This window comes from Musa acuminata, chromosome BXJ2-2 (genome assembly GCF_036884655.1).
Source record: "Musa acuminata AAA Group cultivar baxijiao chromosome BXJ2-2, Cavendish_Baxijiao_AAA, whole genome shotgun sequence".
Lineage (NCBI taxonomy): Eukaryota > Viridiplantae > Streptophyta > Magnoliopsida > Zingiberales > Musaceae > Musa > Musa acuminata.
In genome coordinates, this window is record NC_088339.1 from 21,152,642 (window position 1) to 21,171,532 (window position 18,891).

The following is an 18,891-nucleotide window of genomic DNA, read 5'->3' on the forward strand; positions in this document are numbered from 1 at the left end:
CTCTCTTCTAACATCATACTATTTTCTCAATCATAATAAAAAGTTTGATGTTTGCTATAATATAATATATAATATATATATAATGTTGTTTGAAATCGTTACATCGTATGTAAGCCAACTGTCGTGATGACGGTAGTTGTGACATTATAAGAATCATGGATATAATTATCATGATGTATACAATGTTTTATAGCTGTCCAATCGATTACCAACACGCAATACTCATATTTTAGTCATATTATATTGAGGCATATCATTAACATTTTAATTATTTTTTATACTTTTTTTTATATTATAGCTGATTGATATATTAGACGGAATTGAGAGGAATTGTTCAGAGATGGAATGTGAAATTCAATTCCTTGATTAAAAAATAAGAATTATGACCAATCAGCTTCATCACTATTTAAATAATCATTTTTTCCGAATATAATAAAATGGTGCTAATGATAAGAAAGATAATGTCATAATCAATACAAAAAATCGACGGGAAAAAATATTGAGAATACATACAACATTTACTCATATATCTTTAATTATATGTTATATAATATAAAAATATTCATATAAAGTTATTGGGTGGTTTTTTCATGAAATCGAATAATTGATAACATCTTTATACGATCCGGACTCTGATCCTATCAAACTAGTCCAAATTGCTTAAAACTATTAGTACTTGTTATTGTATGTCTTTTTTGGCCAACGATCAATTTTATGGTCCGTTAAATTGAATTAATTGTGTTCACGTAATTATCAGCATTTTACTCCTAAAATTCAATAAAGGGTTGATAATATAACCGAAATAACCGTCCGAGCGTTATATAATCATCCTATGTCGGCTCCGATATATTCTCCAGGCTTTGGCGGGGTCGTGACGGCGTCTCCCCGGTCTCCGAGAAGACTCCGCCCCCCATTCCTCTGCTCGGCCTCCAAAAACCCTAGCTTTCGCCCGAAGCAAGTGCTCCTCGATCTCGATTCCGCCGCAGATGCCCCTTTCCCGTTCCTCCCAATTCGAGTTTTAATTGGGCACTCTCCTCTTCGTTTTCTCGAGAAAGGACCGATGTTGATGGCATTTATCGTCATATAGGTTACGGAATCAAGATCGATGCAGGACAAGGAAGAAACGCGGAAAGCATGGAGAAGAGGGGATAGATAGTACCTTCGTCGTCGTAACAGGCTAGTCTCTGGATCATCCCCTCTTTCTTTCCGCTCCCGCTTTCTGTGACCAAAACGAGATCGAATGACGCCGGTCCGTGCTCTCAACCCGCACAGGACGAAGTCGAACTACGCATACGTGGAAGTGTTCGCAATCGTCCACGACCGGATCGCCCGTGAAGCTTGCCGGGGTGATGTGTTGTCTCGATGAGCTTTGATTTTGTGTGGGACCCACAAGCCATGCTTTCAGAACATTAGGGAACTTATAGAATCCGACAATAGTTTTTGACATTAAAGATAGTGTTCAAAATTCCCAAAAAAAAAAACATTTTGTTACAACTATCAAAATTATGATAGAATATTTTTTTTACCAGTTCTAGAAAACAAGAAATATACCTAAACAAAGCCTGCTGTCGACCAATTCACCATTCAGCATAAGTTCAGATGGTCAAAATTCCACTGGAAAAATAACATGTCTGCCAAAGTAAACAACATTGCCCATTTTGACCATATTTCAACTTTAACCAACAAAACTTCTCACACCAAATCCTTAACAATAGGGCCACATCAATCTGTGTTCAATCAGCAAGAAACTCAATCCATGTATTCTTTAAGTACAGCAAGGCATCATTGACCAAAAAATCTTGCTTTGCATCTGCATCAGATCTCTTTGCCCTTTCAATATATCTGTTTTCCTACTCCAAATGTTGTCAGAATAACATCCGCATTCTCGATTGATGAGCGTGCAATTGCTGGTGATCATCATCTGATAAAACTCCATGTTCTGTTGGCAAACTTGATAACAGTGATAGTGTTTTTGAATTGTACCTAATCATATTGCTTTGCTTTCACCTAAAATCCCAGCAAAGAAGATGAAACGTGAGAAGGGAAATATCATGATGTAAATTATGTAAAGTAAAACATTGTCGAATACGTTGAACATGTACCCCAAACAGCATGTGAGAAATTCTTTAAGCTTCTTTCCTGGTTATCCTGTTGTCCAATGATACACAATAAAAAGTCTGTTTTGAGAACTATTAATGCACAAGTATCATCAAGAGGGAAGTGTATCAAACCTGAAGCAGTAAATGCCCAGTGCATTTGTGATCTCATGGATGACGGATGTTGCAAAATGCAGATAAAGCAACACTGTTCAAAAAAGAAATGCATGAGGCTGAATAGTCAGAAGAATTAAATAGCACCAATTTACGACATCTGAAAATATTAACTGAACATAAGACAAAAAGTCATATATGTAACCGGTAACAGTAGAGACCCCAGTTATTACATGCTCATCACTTGATGGAAGACAAACATATTCAATAGCACAGCAAAAAAGAAGTTTTTCATTTTTCTTCATAAACCAAGAAACAAAGCAGGAAGCAAAGAGAAGATGAACAGCTGCTCAACTCTATAAAAGTCATTAACAAGTAAGAAAAACACAAACCAAATTACCTGTGAATAGACAATACAGAATGAGAATTAGACGCTCATCAATAAGAGGAACTCTGCAGCAAAAGACAAGACAGAATGATAATCTCAGGCCAGAAGGAAACTATTTGGCTGTTTCTAACATCAAGCAAATAAATGTTCAAAATTTAAATTTTCTCAAGGATAAACATACCCATCATTAAGTCTGGCAGTGAGAGCATTCGCAATGGCAAGGGGAAGAAACAATAGAGACTGTTGAAAGAGACATACCATGTCAATATTTCCATGATATTTTCCAAGCACATGCAAATAAGTTTTAAAAAAAATCTACTTGCAGATAGTTAAGTACAATTCCAGGAATTGTTATCAGAATTACAACGATCATAGAAGAAATGAGGTGCATGATATATGAAACAGGAAAATGAAGACCAAAATGATAGCTAAGATGCAGCAACATCGATTCACATGTAAGATAAATACCATGCACATTCCAGTTTTTAAACCCTTGGGTTCATCGCAGAGGTGCGCGAGAATCATCCTTCCCTGTCAAAGAATTTATTAGAACTTCATGCTTTAAATACAAACAGGAGCAAAGCTTTGCGATACCAGAAATTGCAGAGGAAAAAAATTGCAAAATTCATGGAAGTCTGTATAAGACACAAGTCAAGAACCATTTAAAACATGAACAAGAATTTCTACAGCACAAATTATACTAACATAGAAAAAAGAAATGGTGGAGATGCATTTGTATCGAAATTGTATTGTCCTAACACTTTGCATTGAGCAGTAGATATGATGGTTAAAGGGAAAATAACAATACTATCTTGACCAGTTGCACCACTAGAGAAATCACTTTATTATAAAATGGAAAACGTTGTGTCATGAAATGGTTCCATGTTGTTTCCTGTTGCAAATTCTATATTCATATAGAAATTTCACCTAAGAAAAAAAAAGACTTCAACATTTGTGTAAATTCTTTCCATCATGTTGCTAAAGCTAACCATTCTGTTTCTTCCCCTCTTCATCTCATATTTATTTCCTTTGTTTTTCTTCTTGCATAGTGCCAGAAAGTGCACCACTGCTTGACAAGGTATCGTGCCAGCAACCAGTCAACACGAGGTACCCTTGTGAAACTATAGTCCTCCAATGACACATTAGAAACACACATTTCCATCTTTTACCATGATGAGGTTCTCCCTAATGACTGATTGACCATGGCAACTAAATGTCAAAAAAATCACCAATTATCTTGAATCTTCTGCATTGAGTGGGACAGGCATACAAGAAACTGAATATACACATTTGCACCTGTAGAATTGAAGCACACTGGTCATCTCATTTGCATGCAATACACGAGACTAACTATCATCCTCATTTCTCCAATAAAATACAATAACCAAAAAAAGAAACTAACAATACAAGTTCCAACAAGGAAAAAGATGTTTTCACTCAATTGCCACTTCCCTCAAGAAGAAAAAGAGACAAACCCTGGTAATCACTATTCTGAAGATAAGTTGAGAATAGATAAATGAAGCAAAAAGTAACTAGAAGCATGCCGCTTTGATAGTTCTGCTTTTCAATAAATGAACCAAGTAAATGACTCACCATAGCCATGTTGTTAAGAATAGACTACACAGATTAGATGCACACATGATATTTTTTTGACATATTCGTATGGACAAAGAAAGAATACAATCAGAAAGTAAGATCCAAAGCTCACATGAATCAACATAAAAAGGTTGCAATCAGCTCAGAGAAGAACCTAATCCTACTGTGAAACTTTTTCTCTAGGAAATTTCAGAAGCAACAAAGATTATATATCTAATTTTATTTTAAGAAAAAGAGCGACCAACAAAAGCTGGACTGAGATAATCAAGCATCCATGTGAACTCATCAGAAAGGGGTCACAAAGAAAACGACTGATTAAACAAAACTCTAATATAGAACTTATAAATATCATAAAAGATAATTAACGAACTGCTCATAATCTATTGATATTTGTACAGAAACAAAAATACAAGACACTTCTAGATATGCAAAAGGTTAGCGAGCTTACAACAAGAAACCCAAATGCAAATCCAGTTCCAATTATAAGCAAATGAGGGTGACTGTGCATAATGTCTGAAGGAGATAGATATGACCTGCAACGATAGAATGATACTTTACAAAAATGTTCTTTTCAAGTCAACTACTACATCATGAAAACAAAGTGTGCAAGCAATTATTTTTAAACACAAACCAGATAAGAACTCCAGCCAAAAGCACGCCAAAAGGAAATAGCTGCAAAAATGAGAATGTTCGTTTTGAGAAATCTTGCAACATATATGTAGATTTGACATTATATGACTTACCATTGCTAATGCCAATATCATGCTTCCTCTTCTCGCTTTGACAACCTTGTGGACATTGCTGATGCTGCAAATGAGGCATCTTATTAATGTTACAGCCGTTAAACAGCACAAGAGGCCACAAAAGCAGAATCTTTGGAGTAAGGATACATCATATTAGCACAAGGTACAAAAGCAGCTTATTTTAAATTCACAAGAATACATCATATTAGCAAAATATTTTGAGGGATACTGGAAGAGAAAAGGCCTCCACCAAGTATGGAATAAGGAGCATGAAAAAAGATAAAAGAATTGAGAAACAGTTCTTTCAGTAGATTTATCTATTGAAAATACAAGCAGATAACCAAAAGACTTCAAAACCACCAACTATATAGGACCAGCTACATGTTAATCATTTTTGGCATTTGAGCTATGCTGAAGACAATATTACTAGTGAAATTAAGAGTCATCATATATATACTTATATTGTTTTATGAAGCTTTGTCCTCACACCACTAATGAAAATTGATTTATCTTGTTTTACAGGTCAGTGTATCTCTCTTCCTTCACCTCTCCTATACCTCTGGTCCAAATTGGCTCATCTTGTCTTAAAGATGCATTTAAATTAAAATTCACCTTTAGACATGTTCAAAGAATCTAAAACAGATTTTCCTCAATCCATCTAAACTACCTTAATGTTCATGAATGCAAACATTTATTGTTTCATTTCTTTTTGGTAAATTACACCCCAGCCGCAAGCCAGTAATTTACCATTTCTTTTTGGTAAATTACAATGCAGATATCTTTTATTGTTTCACGAATTTACATCTCACTTATGGTGCTATTCAACTGTGACATAGGGTCTCAGATAACTGCTGCAGCTCAGGACACAATTCAGCACTCTAGGATTGGGCTATTTCACCAGAATTCTCAAGACACCAGGTTAGTGGCCCATACAGGCCCGAAAGCTCATCTCCAACACAGGATCTGTTATTATCTGATGGACTGTAGGTTTTGTCAACAATAAAAACAAAAGGACAAAAAAGAAGAGGAAAAAAAAAGAGTTTTCTTATCATATTTAGATTCTTATTTAGATTAAAAAAAAAGAAGGTTAAGCAACTGTTCCCGTCTGCATTATTTTCTGTAAAACGAATAAGCTGATTCAATTAAGAGACCTCAAGAAACCACACTAACAGCTAAAATCAGCCTTAATACAGACCCTAAATTAAGTCTGCTTTTGTACATGCAACTAAACTCAGCTACAAGCAGAAAACCAGACTGAAAAACTGAGAAAGGAATGATAAAAAGAAAACTTACTTGGAAGCAATAGTTGGAATCACACCAAAAGCAATCATCATAAATAGCACAACACTATATACTGGGATCTCTGGTAAAATCAATAAATAACGAAAAAATATTAATTCACACTGGGCAATTCTGCATGCCATGATATATACATAAAGCACCAAAAATTGACTGGATTGATTGGAAAAAAAGAATGAAGTGGATATTAAAGACTAAGATGCTTAGAATAAAGAGATAGATTGAGTTTCCTATCTCAACCTTGTTACCCTTTTCTCATCGAACTGCTCGCAAACATCAGTAGATGTTAAAGATAGCACATGCTCTACCCGCCTTCCAATAGTAAGGTGGTGTTGACAAATCTAAAGCATCCTGCTCTTATTGATGGTTGTTCATTCTATAGGTGTCTAATGCTGCAAACACAAAGGATACCGAATAGTTGGGAATATTTCCCAATGGTAGCTTATTTTTGTTTCAGCCATAGTCTTCAATTGATTGAAGGTTGAAATATTTGGTGGTTGAATCTTCAAATGACTAAATTGTATGCGTAGATATCCTACTGCAAAGACTCAAAAAGGAGCAAGTAGGCCTCAGCATTAATTAACAAAAAAATGGAAAACATGGAACAGAACTGGAGACAGGAAGAAACAAAGGTCTTGTTCTCTCAGATTGTATATCAGTTTGTCTCTAATTTCCGACACTGACATTTTTTTCATTAGATACTATAGTTATTCTTGTTACCGATTCCTATTTAACAGTCATTTTAAGTATAACTGACTAGACCTATTATACATTTGTCTTATCCTCAATCTATGTGATCATGGGATAATCGCTGAATTCAAATGATTTATCACAAATATTAGCTGAGAGATTATTAACTCTGGTTTATATCACATTAGTTTAGCACAGCTACTGCAAGGCCTTAGCCTCAGCTATGACAATCAAATTTTATTGATTGATTGCTGAAACTATAGGTCCTTTCATGAAAAGCCATTTATTTATTCCTCCATCCAATTCTCAATCTTTGCCTTAATGCATCATTATTCAGTGTACGTAAACCCTTGTTCCAGTCTATACAAACTGAGTAATGAAAAGAACTGGAGTAAAACTTCGAAGTAACTCAACAGGGTCCATTACATGTACAATAGTCAATGAAGCATTACGGTAACTAGAAATAGAAAGATGTATCCAAATGGCAGTAGAACCATAAACTCAATTGTTCAACAGTGGCAATGTCAGTTTATAAAGTGCAGGATTCAAGGCATGGCATTTTGTTATCAAAATGCCAAAAACAACAGCTTTTAAGAAGTCTTAGTGTCAGACTACATTACCAGGAATTAATGGCACCCAACCTAAAAAAGGGATTGACTTCCTGAAATCCTGTGCCCACCATTCAGCTCCTGGATAAAGAACACAAAAAACACATCAGTTTAGAGTCTTTAGAGAAAGAAATATGTACACCATATTAAAAATATTTGACAATAAACTGAAAAAAGGAAAAAAGAAAAATCATTTCTTTCAATTATATGTAAAAGGAACTCAAAGTTCACATACCCAAAAAGAATGTCAGCCAGTGACAAACATAGATTAGCATGAGGCCTTCTGTAGGTCCATTAATTATTGGAAGAATAAGTGTATTGGTAAAGAAGCTGGAAAAGTTACAAGAAGTGTTAATAAATGCAAATAGAACTACCAAAGTTAAACCTATTAAACTATTGTTCCAGTAAAGAATAGAAGAAAATATCAACAGTTATGGGGAACAACATTCCAAAAAGTAGTTAGAAATAAAGAATTAAAACTTTTAGTTTAAATATGGTCAGCGAAGACCAACAGTAACTTATTACAACAGATAAATCGGTCCCCTATATACCTGATCTATAAGTTACAAACATTCAAAGCTGGTATTCTCTCTATGGTGAATGATACTGGCTGCTGTTAGAAACAGGTTGAAGAGGGAAAATGGTTAGAAAATATAGTGATTTTCCTCTTCCTTTTCTTATTGTGCTTCCTTTTTTCCATTAATTGTTTAAAAATTGCCACCAGCCTTCTCTTACTATTCATCTGCTTTTTTCAGCTGTCACATCGAGCTTGAGACAAGGAAGGTCAAATAATTAGGGATACAAGATTACTTATCTCAGGCTTTAAATTATTGAGCAGGGATCAGCCAATCTTTGAACCAGTCCAATGCATTAAGAGCCAGGAACCACAGTTTTCAACTGAAACTAGTTGATATATTAATACAGTTCGGACCAAAATCTCTATAGTTTATATCAATCAACTAATATTAAGCGATACTCTTAAAAACCTGGCAGTCCATAACCAGACTGGTGTGCATCATTCAATATGGCTGCTATATCATGGTAAAGCCTTCCGTAAATAGAAGCATAGAGAATCAAATGATAAGCTGCCCCAGAAAGTACTAGAAAAAGGAGGGAGGGAAAAACATTGGCAACAACATCTAGATCCGCTTTCTAAGGCATGCTCCCACCATAGGAATAATTGACCGTGGAAAAACATTACAAGAATCCAGATGGGGATCAAGCTAGAAGCCTTTTTTCTCAAATGTACTATATAAAAGCTTACTTATTATATAAAGCAAAAGGAAATAGTTAAAGTCCAATGACGAATATGAGAACCTTTGAAGAACTTACTGTTCCCACGTTGCAAGGTAAAATGGAATTGCTGCAATTACCCAAAACCAAAAAGTGTTCCTACCACACAGTGCAGTGCTCCCAAAGGCCATGGCTTCGAACTGATTAAAAGTAGGAAACCAATATCATAAGTAACAACAAAGTATCAGGAAAACAAGGCAATAAAAGAGGACAAGATGAGTGGACATACAGCACATGCAAGCGCATCGCATCCTGTGATCACAGAGTCTCAGGTATCAGGAGATGAGTATAACTTATAAACAAGGACAAAGGTAGATTCTTAAGAAAAAAAAATTACCATGATCGAAAAGTTCACCCAAAGGACTGGATGAATTCGTACGCCTAGCTTGTTTACCATCAACAGCATCAAAAGTCTGGAGAACACATCATTGAATCAGGAGGCATTAGTTAAATCAAGTAAGTTATTATTTTAAGAAAGAGATTTGCCTATAGATGTAAAAGTTTCACCTAACTTGTTTATACTATATGACGTCAAGTTTCCACTATAACCAATGCATGAACAGACAGAAACCAAAAAAGACCATTGGCACTAGTTGAAAAATGACTATTGCAGACAACCATAGACGGTGGGTTTCACAATTCACTGAAGCATGTTAATTGCAGATATTTTGATAATAAAAGTCCTATATACCTGAAGTGGCATTTTAGTTCTCACTGCAGGCCCCTTTCATAAGTTACTGATGGCCAACAAATTGGCATCAACTGAGAAAGGGTTGGAAACCTGCACCTGATAAGCTTAATTTTTCTTTTACCACCAATTATTTTTTAGAAGTGCTTAATTTATTAATTGACTGTACAATCAAGTGGCAAACCATTCCAACATTGAAAAGTTCAAAAACATATATTAGTCATTTTGCAATGAGCAATATGGCAATATCTGGAGCTTCGCGATTGTCAAGTTATACAAATCTCAAAAAACCAAAAGTGCAATCAAAGGTGACAACCTTCCCAAGATAAAGGGTACAGGCACATACAAATTCAACATCCAATACAAAATGAAGATACAACACAGAAAAAGAAACATTCGTAAAAAAAGAAAAAGAAATCCTCCAATTATCAAAGTGAGAAAACTCCACGAAAGATCTGAATTTTCAACCTTCCCAAGGCCCAGTATAGAAAATTCTCAACCAGTTTTTTGGAACCAACTTGTATCCAATTTTTTGGGCCGAACCATCAAGCAAATTGGTAAACCAAGCCAGCCAAATGTAACGTATGTGACCATGGGATAGTTTCTGGATGAATACAATGGAGATGTCACAGAAATCCATCTTTTTCTCAATTATAATTCTACTTTCAATCATCCCCATTTTTTTCGCTTGGTTGCTCTGGCACACCTAATGCAATGTGTCTCATATGAAAGATGTCTCATATAAAAGGAAAATAAAGAAATTCATATTCATATATGTTGAATTCAAGGATGAGTATGTTAAACATTTCGGCACACTAACATTTTAATCCAATTCTACTCATCGAATCACCAGTAAAATTTGAAGACCAAATACTTCAAACCAGCTTATTAACTGACATTTCTTATTTTCTACTAAGCAATAGCAGAATTCGAGAAATGCATACACATTTTAGAAAAAGGTTGAGAAATTCTTGAACAAACCTGGTATAAAAAGAGAAGCAATCCATGAGCAAGGTGGACCCATCTTGGTGGAGCTGTATCAAGATGGGGCGAATATACCTGTGAAGAATAGACGCAAACATGTAAAAGATGCAAAATTTAAAAGGAAAAGATATTGATCTACAAACAATCATAAACGATGTGTAAGCTGAATAAGGCAAAAGATCTATGTTAACATCCAGAGCATGTGTTACAAGCAAAACATATAGCATAATTCAATATTGAAGCATGTTTCTGTGGACAACAGAATCGGATGCTAGTAAGCAATAAATGGCTATATACAGTGCAGCTACCAGATAATGCACAAAGCCAAATGTCATCCGTGATAAAGATGAACAGATTTAAGAAGAAACCAATTAGAATCCCCAAATGAAAAACTACTCTCTCTACTCAGCAAGGTAAACCAATCGACAAACTAGTAATATAAGAAATGAGATGCAAAATCAGCACTCGGAAGTTCCATATGGAAAATCTTAATAACAATATAAATCCAAACTTTTGCTGTCAGCTTGAAGCTAGAACCTAGAATGTTCTAACTGTTTCACCCTTATCTTAAAGTTGCCGAAGTACGTAACGAGATAATGAATAGTCCAATTAACAACCTCATTTTTCAGAAAACTTGTTGTGCTAAATCGATCACAACTTTTATTACACAACATACTGATGTTCAACAGTCTTGTTGAATGGCAAAGAAAGAAACACTTATCGTCTTAGTATCTGACAAGAGTACTATAATAGGTTAAGTTTTCTTCTGTGTTCACATGACACATGAACATGACTGAATTTTGATCGAGTGTTGTGGATACCATTGATCCAATTAACTAAATTTGCAAAATTTCAAGAAGCAAGTGAGAACTTTCAGAAGCAAAACAAACTAAAATGAAACGAACTGAGCCAAAATGCTAAGATTTTCCAGGTCTAATCAATGTGTCATTTCTCTAGTTTCTTTCCAACTCATGAAACATCTGAACTTGTCAAAATGACCACCATCTTATTCTTTTGCAAATAACACGTAGTAAACAGTCTCTCTGTGAACGTGAACTCGTTGGTGTGTTTTGAACCTCAGTCCTGTTTAGACAAGCATAACAGAGACCTGTGTTGAACAAGTAGTAAAGCGACCTAAATTCCAATTAGGTATTCAGTATCTGTAAGAAAAAGAAAAACCTTTAATCTTTGTCCTGTTGTAACCGGTTCATACCCTGATTTCTTCATTGCAACATCACACGTCATGGTTTAGATTACTAGATTCCACTGAGGGCAATATCTCATAGCAAAGTCGAAAAAGAATAAGAACAGCTGGTGGAAGCTAAAAGATTCAAGGAACATAAAGCACAGAAAAATCCGAGGCAAGTTCCGATACAACTACTTACATAGCCAAGATATGCGGATACCATCAGAAACATAAATCCTGTAAGAGTGATCTGCAGAACAAGCAACAGCATTGCAGCCCTTCGACAATGATGAGACGATCACAAAGAAGGTGACAAAAAAAAGCAGAGTGACTGTCTTCTTACCATGTTTGGTCTGGAAATGCATATCAACATGCAAAGGTAAAAATAAAAGAAAATGTGTCAGTGGTATCCTAGAAAAGATGCATAACAATTGCAACGATGCAATAACATGTGTCACTTGTGAGTTAGCAAGAAATGTACAATAATCTAGTAAGATGCATGCCATCCTTTAAACTAAGAGAAACAACCTCTACTGGACAATATTCTGCTATATGTTTGAACAATATGAATATTATTGCAAAGCATGCACAGGTTTTGGCTCTTTACCAGTAATATCCATTCCACATGCTACTGCTGTTTAGTTAGTTGCTTATATTTTAACCCGATGTTCTAGTAAGATGGAGTTGCTATTCAAACAGTAATAGAACAAAATATCGAATAATATCCAACGAACCAAGGCATCTAGAGACGAGGTTTCATCAGAATATCACAACAAAGTGCATCTATCTTGCTGGATTTTGTATTTAAGATATAAAAACTTACCAAGCAAATAAAGTTTAGCAAGACAGGCCCAAGGTTACTAAAGGTGTAAAGCAGACTTAAAATGGTACCTTGATGGCAATGGCATCACATCACAAAAGAGGGAAACTTCTGTTCGATCCAATAACAACTCCTAACACATCGGATGGACAACACAATTCCAAAAGATACAACGAAAACATGCATAGTTCTTGATATACTAACCGAGGAACACTCACAGACCAGTTAAGGTATATGCATATAAATAAAATGAGCAGCAGCCCGAGAGAACTAATTAGAGTTGGCGAAGAGAACATACGGCATCCAAAGAGGGAAAAGCGTGACGCTGCGGCTCCAGAACGGCTGCAAGATGTACTTAGCGACTAGCGAGTGGTCCACGCCGCTGTACTTGTACTTGTGCAACGTCGCCACCCCATGGTGGCCGATGTATCCCATCTGCCATTTAGCACAGAAAGATTCAACCTATATACCAGATCGCATCAATAATAAAACAATCCAGAAACTCGAAACAAGATGACATTTTGAAAAGGTGATTAACCAAGCTGCCAGCTCTTGCGCAATCCCTACAAAAGCAGGCACCGCAGGAAGCAAGAACAACGGTCGAACCCAATACAGAATGCGAAGATCGAAAGATAACATAGAAATAGCCGATGAGATCGAGGACGGGTCGGATCAAAAGAGAAAGCATGGGTTTGAACATCGAATGGCACCTTGGACGCGGATCGGGCGACCGGGGAACCGCAGAGATAGGCTAGGCTTGGATCTTCTTTCCTTTCGTTGCTTACGCCCTAAGAAGGGGGTGGCCGAAAGATTGGGAAAGAAGCGAAACAAGAGCGAGAAGTGGCGGAAACAATAAAGAAATATGATAACATTATAATGCCGCAGGGCGTACGAAAATTGATGAATAAAAAATAGACCGTCCACTGTACCAACCTCGTAGCGTGCGGAGGGTAGGATTTCCTGCGTCGAGGGATTCAGGGTACAGGGAAAGTCTCCACAGGCTTCCGCCCTCGGCTTCTCATTGGCCACTCGTTCACCCTCTTAAATTCCCTGGTGGGTGGTGAGTCCGAGACAGGCGAGCCGGACTCTACTTAAATCCCAACTCGAATTCTGACAACCCAAAGAGGGATGAGAAAGGTGGCGTTTGATGCGAATAAATGGAATTGATTCGCGGGAGTCCATTCGAGTCCACATCATGGACATTGTGGAAAGGCTTTTATTATCCTCACGCAGGTCGGTGAAGGCGATTGAGATGCCTGACAATGACATGCATGCATTGTTGCCTCATTAATTATGTTCCTTCTGTTCAATCTTCTGCGATTTATCGAAAAAATCTTCCATAATTAGTTTTTTTATATATCGGATGGCATTCTCAATTGAGAAATTAATGTAGATTTTTTTTATTAATCTCAATTCTCTCTTCGTATTTAAATTATTAATTTTATTTTTTTTTTAATCGATCGTTCTTTCTCCTCACGTATGGATGAGTCAAAAATTAATAATAATAATAATAATAATAATAATAATAATAATAATTACGATAAGACTCACGTGACATCAGCTGCTGCACAAGATGACGCATCACGCCTCTGTTGACTTTATGAGGCACCTGGTCAACGTGGACCGAAACGCCTACCAAGGCACATTAACGTCCTGTTCAGGTTCGATCCCTCACGCCATGCCAACGGTAACGTCAGACGCTACCAAAAGTACGGTCCTGCTCCCTACGGGCCAGCACATTAGGCAACAATAATTCTCACTATAAAAACCCTTATGCTCCGAGGGGAGAGAGGAGGAGAGGAACACACAGAACTTAGCTAAAGAAACCCCCTATGATTATCCACTAACTTGATCGTCGGAGGGGTCGGGTCGAGCTCCCCGACCTGATCTTTGTGCAAGTGCGAAGGCGGAGGTCATCCACTAAAGGCGCAGGCGGGGGGTCCTCTCCCGATGGAAACGACGACCCTATCCCGATCGGACCAACGCAATCGGCCACCTTAGTAGTCTCGGGAAACGTCCCAGGAAGATTCTCTATCATCCAGACCTGAACCAAGCCACGACGGCCTCGAGACCACGGCTTGAAGTTGTTTACACCAACAATAATAATAAAAGGTAAAAAGTGATCTATGAGGGAGAAGATTGAGTTTAACTAATTCGATTTGATTCCTTATGACATACTCCTTCAAATTGGATGGCTAAAATCAGTAATAAAGGACGAGCGTCTTTGTTTTCATGGTGGAGGCCTTTCTAAGGTAAATTGCTCTTTAATATTTTTTAAGTTAAAATATTTATACTATTATTTCTTATTTCTACTATGTAAAGTTTTAAATTATTTTATAAATATATTGACTAAAATATTATTATTTTATTATTTGATATATCACTATAATCACATTCGTGTTTAATTAATCTTACATTTTATCAAATTGATTTTAAAATACACATTATATTATTATTATGATCATCTGTATGATTATTCTGTGTTATTTATTTCATTTTATAAAACTTTGTTATATTTTTAATTGTTTATTTAATATTATATTTTTATACTTTTATCAAATGTAATAATACATTGAATTGATCCAAAATCATAGGTCAAAAATTAAGGAAAGTTGCACTAGATTTTCTAAAACACTCTTGTTTATATATATATATATATATATATATATATATATATATATATATATTGTCATATACGTTGATGAGAAGAGAGAAATTGCTCATTCCCATCTTAGTTGGAAGGAAATATCTATAGGATATATTTTCTTTACGACAATAATAAGTCATAATTTAGGATCGATTTTTTATTGCCATTAAGCACTAGAAAAATAATATATTTAAGGATACGATTTTTTATCCCTGATAATCATTTTTATAATCACACTCGAGCTCAAAAACGTGGTATCAGTATATATATATTTTTTATTTGAATTGTTTGCGATCCATTTGTTAAGCTATGGAAAAAATAATAAAAATAGTTGAACTATCCATGAAAAAAATAAAAACTAGTGTTCACTTGTTTTCAGGAGATGAATTTAGTATTTTCTTTTATCCTATTGTGAGGACTTACTATTATTTTCTCTTATTATTGATTGTTAATTTCTTCAATAGCTAAGCTACATGGACCATTTGTTAGTTGACAATTTATTGACAAAATCCATTAACTATCGATCAAATGTCAAAACATTAATTTGACATGATAGATTTAATCTAATCTGACTCATTTCTCGAAACCTTGGCATGCTTGGAATTATGAAGTTAATGTTCATTTTTAAATGAACTGTGATGTGCAAGACTAATTCAGAAGCTTATGTTTGACCAAGAAAAATTGTCATCTTAGGAAGCTTCGACACGAACTCATGAGATGACATGATTGATGGTAAAATTCTCACATGTTTAAGAGAGATTTGATTGTCCAATATTCATTAGAGTGATCCTTACAAAACGTATAGCGTAGGTGCTCAATTTAATATGTTCAACTCTAATGCTCAATTTAATATGTTACATCAGGTGAAAAGATCTTCTTCAGAGTTCAGAATGAGTTTCGATAATTTAGAATAGAATAAACATTTCGATAAAATAAATATTCTATTTAGTTGTCATGTCTAATTAGCAAGTAAACGTTTCTAATCTGACTGTAATATTTATTTGATAATACATTTCTAAATTGACTATAATATTTATCTCGAATTATGTTTTATTCTATTTAGATATCATGTCTAACAAGCTTTCTTCGTGTCCGAGGAAGATGGGGAGTTGGATGGGGGGTAACCCTGATATGGTTCCTCAATGACTAAGTAACTTGTGAGAGTAAGAAATATCGACCATTATTAGAATTGATTTAAGGAATGTCACCTTCATAGCCTATGGATCGGATCAGGGACAACTAATAATAATTGAGTCAAAAAAGGCTCAAGAACCCTTACCCACCAAAGTAGAAGAAGACGATGGTATCGTTGGCCTTGATGCTGGTTTCAATCCCACACGAGGAGCACATGCCTAGTGACATAGTTCTTGAGATGGGTACATTTGTTATTATATCCTTGGTAGAGACAACGAGCATACAAACTACGGGGGTTAAGGTAGCAATGGGAAGCCCTCTTAATGATGAGGGTACTAGAATGGTATATCCCTTTATCCCAAAGAACAACATAAAAAATGATATAGGTAAATTAATTTACCCCCTCAAAGATAAATGTCTCATATAACTCCTAGAAAATAGAGGGTTAGGGATATATAGGATGGAGATATGTCTCCTCTAAGATCTTATATTGTGTGTACTTTAAGATGTGTGCATGACATTCCCATTTGATGATCTCATGTAAGTTTAAGCCAATACAAATATGTCTCATGCTTAAATCCTATCACAATCTAATAGGAAAATAGAATATAGAATATACCCTCCATAAGCGGTTCATATAGCGATCTAGATGTCCCTATGTCCTCTTAGATTATTGGTGATACTCATATCTCCATTACAAGTTTATACGCATCCATAACGTTCAAATATGTATGAGAATTTTAAATATTTTTAAATTTTTAATAAGACAACATACGCTTTATTTAGTATTGTACTACATATTTCTTTGAGTTGTTTGTATTAATATTGTTAGTGCAATTGAAGAATATAAAAATAATAATGATTTAAATACGATAATAATAGCTATGAAATTAAAATGAATAAAATATTTTCTTGAATTTCCATCAGTTTATTTAGTTGCATGTGTTTTTTTTATCATTATATTTGATTAGATGACTTGAGGTGATTATATATCTATTTATTAAGAAAGTGCAGAATAGATATTGATATTGATGATAAAATTAAAGATATTTAAAAATTGCTTAATAACTTATATGACGATTATAATGTTAACTATAGAACATGATATCTTCCAAACTTATAAATCTATTCATCAAGTCAGTTAGTGAGAGTGACAAACTTTTAAAGGATAAAAACTATTAGTATAAAGATTAAAAAAAAAAAAAGGAAATCATCAAGCTCAAACTTGAAACTTAATATGTATATAACAATTTCTTTTGAGTTTCATGATAACACTATAGGTATAGAGTTTCGTATTATGAAATGGTAGGTACGATACATAATAACAATTTTAATACTAATAGAGATTACGGGTCAAATACTAATGACTTTGATGTCAACGATAACTATCGAGCAAGTCTAGTCTTTAATGCGAGAGGATAAATCTTAGATAAAACCAGATCGAGCATCACCCTGAAATTAGTGAAAGCTCAAGTATGTCCTGATGATTAGATAAAGGTAACAAAATGAAATAAAGAGATAATCGATGAAGATAACGATATCTTATTTGATATATCAACCGAAGAGACTATTATAACAATAATTAAATATTTACAAATTTACTTAATTTTATAGCAGATTTTTTTAGTTATGTTATTACACATTTATACTCATTAGTAAGTCATTATGGATGCACATTAATTTGTAAAATTAAAAAAATAAAATTATAATAGTTTTATATTATAAAATATTTTAAGTATAAAAATGAATGATTTTGAAATGATGGCCAAGTCCACTCGATTCCGAGATGACCATGGAAGATAAAGTTGGGAGCCTAAAGCTTATCATCATCATCATGATCATCATCGGTCCATCATTCCAACAATCAAGAAGTGATGGACAAAACGATTCGATCTCTTTCCCTTCTCCATCATCATGCTACTTATTCTACGGTAAACACTTCGGTGAAGACATTCAAGTCCACAACAATAGTATATATTTTCTCTCTCAAGATCTCATCAAAGATGCATTTTATGTAATAATCCTACACATATGAGGCTAATTTGTACTCATAATTAAACATAAATCTAAAATTGATGTCATCGGAGACAACGCGACAATACAAACGTACATCTTCAAATTGCCTTCTGCCAAAGACTTCTCTTCATTTGTTTTGACCTGCACACACATCCGAGGGCATAAAAAACACGAGAAGGTCTTTGCTCTCATCACACTCGATAGGGCACACCGGAGGTAGCTGGAGATTCCGTTCACACCTGAAACCCACTATCAGTCGTTTCACGAGGGCTGATGGGTGGATCCACAACAGTATTAAATTGTGATGAGATTACCGCAGGTGCGTTCACCTCCCAGGCTTTTTATTTCTGTTACACTGCCCTTTGATCCTATAGATGGATGATTAGAGTCATATAGAATTTTATATTTATAGATGTTCATACTTACCCTCAATCTCTAAGTTCAATGTATACAATCTTATACAATTAGGGACTTACATATATATGATGTTATGGTTAACTTTTATTAGTTGACTAATAATTAACGGCTAATTACACTCAAATTGACAATAACAATAATAATATTTAAAAATTTCTCCTCTTGAGTGTAA

General features: G+C 34.9%; 1 protein-coding gene across 2 annotated transcripts; it reads right to left on the minus strand.

Moving 5' to 3' along the window:
- Positions 1-1,548: 1,548 nt before the first annotated feature.
- LOC135605306 (choline/ethanolaminephosphotransferase 1-like) lies at positions 1,549-13,208 on the minus strand. 2 transcript variants are annotated; one of them, XM_065095235.1, is made up of 20 exons: positions 13,044-13,208; positions 12,804-12,940; positions 12,029-12,038; positions 11,885-11,935; positions 10,497-10,574; positions 9,165-9,240; positions 9,057-9,079; positions 8,867-8,967; positions 7,770-7,864; positions 7,547-7,615; positions 6,231-6,300; positions 4,938-5,001; positions 4,826-4,866; positions 4,643-4,727; positions 3,067-3,129; positions 2,780-2,838; positions 2,611-2,663; positions 2,232-2,304; positions 2,103-2,148; positions 1,549-2,007 (listed from the first exon to the last, which is right to left on the minus strand). In XM_065095235.1, exons 1-19 carry the CDS (start codon positions 13,203-13,205, stop codon positions 2,127-2,129), a joined length of 1,332 nt encoding a protein of 443 aa, XP_064951307.1. In that variant the 5' UTR covers positions 13,206-13,208; the 3' UTR covers positions 1,549-2,007; positions 2,103-2,126. The 2 variants fall into 2 exon arrangements, with proteins under 2 accessions (XP_064951307.1, XP_064951308.1); XM_065095236.1 differs by lacking the exons at positions 12,029-12,038; positions 13,044-13,208 and having other exon boundaries at positions 12,804-12,933.
- Positions 13,209-18,891: the final 5,683 nt, after the last annotated feature.

Bases quoted from the DNA above. Each gene is read 5' to 3' on its own strand.
- LOC135605306 (XM_065095235.1), bottom strand. From the start codon at position 13,205: ATGTTCAAACCCATGCTTTCTCTTTTGATCCGACCCGTCCTCGATCTC. The intron at 8,968-9,056 runs GTATGTCCACTC...ACTTTTAATCAG, and splicing joins GCGATGCGCTTGCATGTGCT to TTCGAAGCCATGGCCTTTGG. The intron at 5,002-6,230 runs GTAAGTTTTCTT...CCTCATTTGCAG, and splicing joins ATTCCAACTATTGCTTCCAA to CATCAGCAATGTCCACAAGG.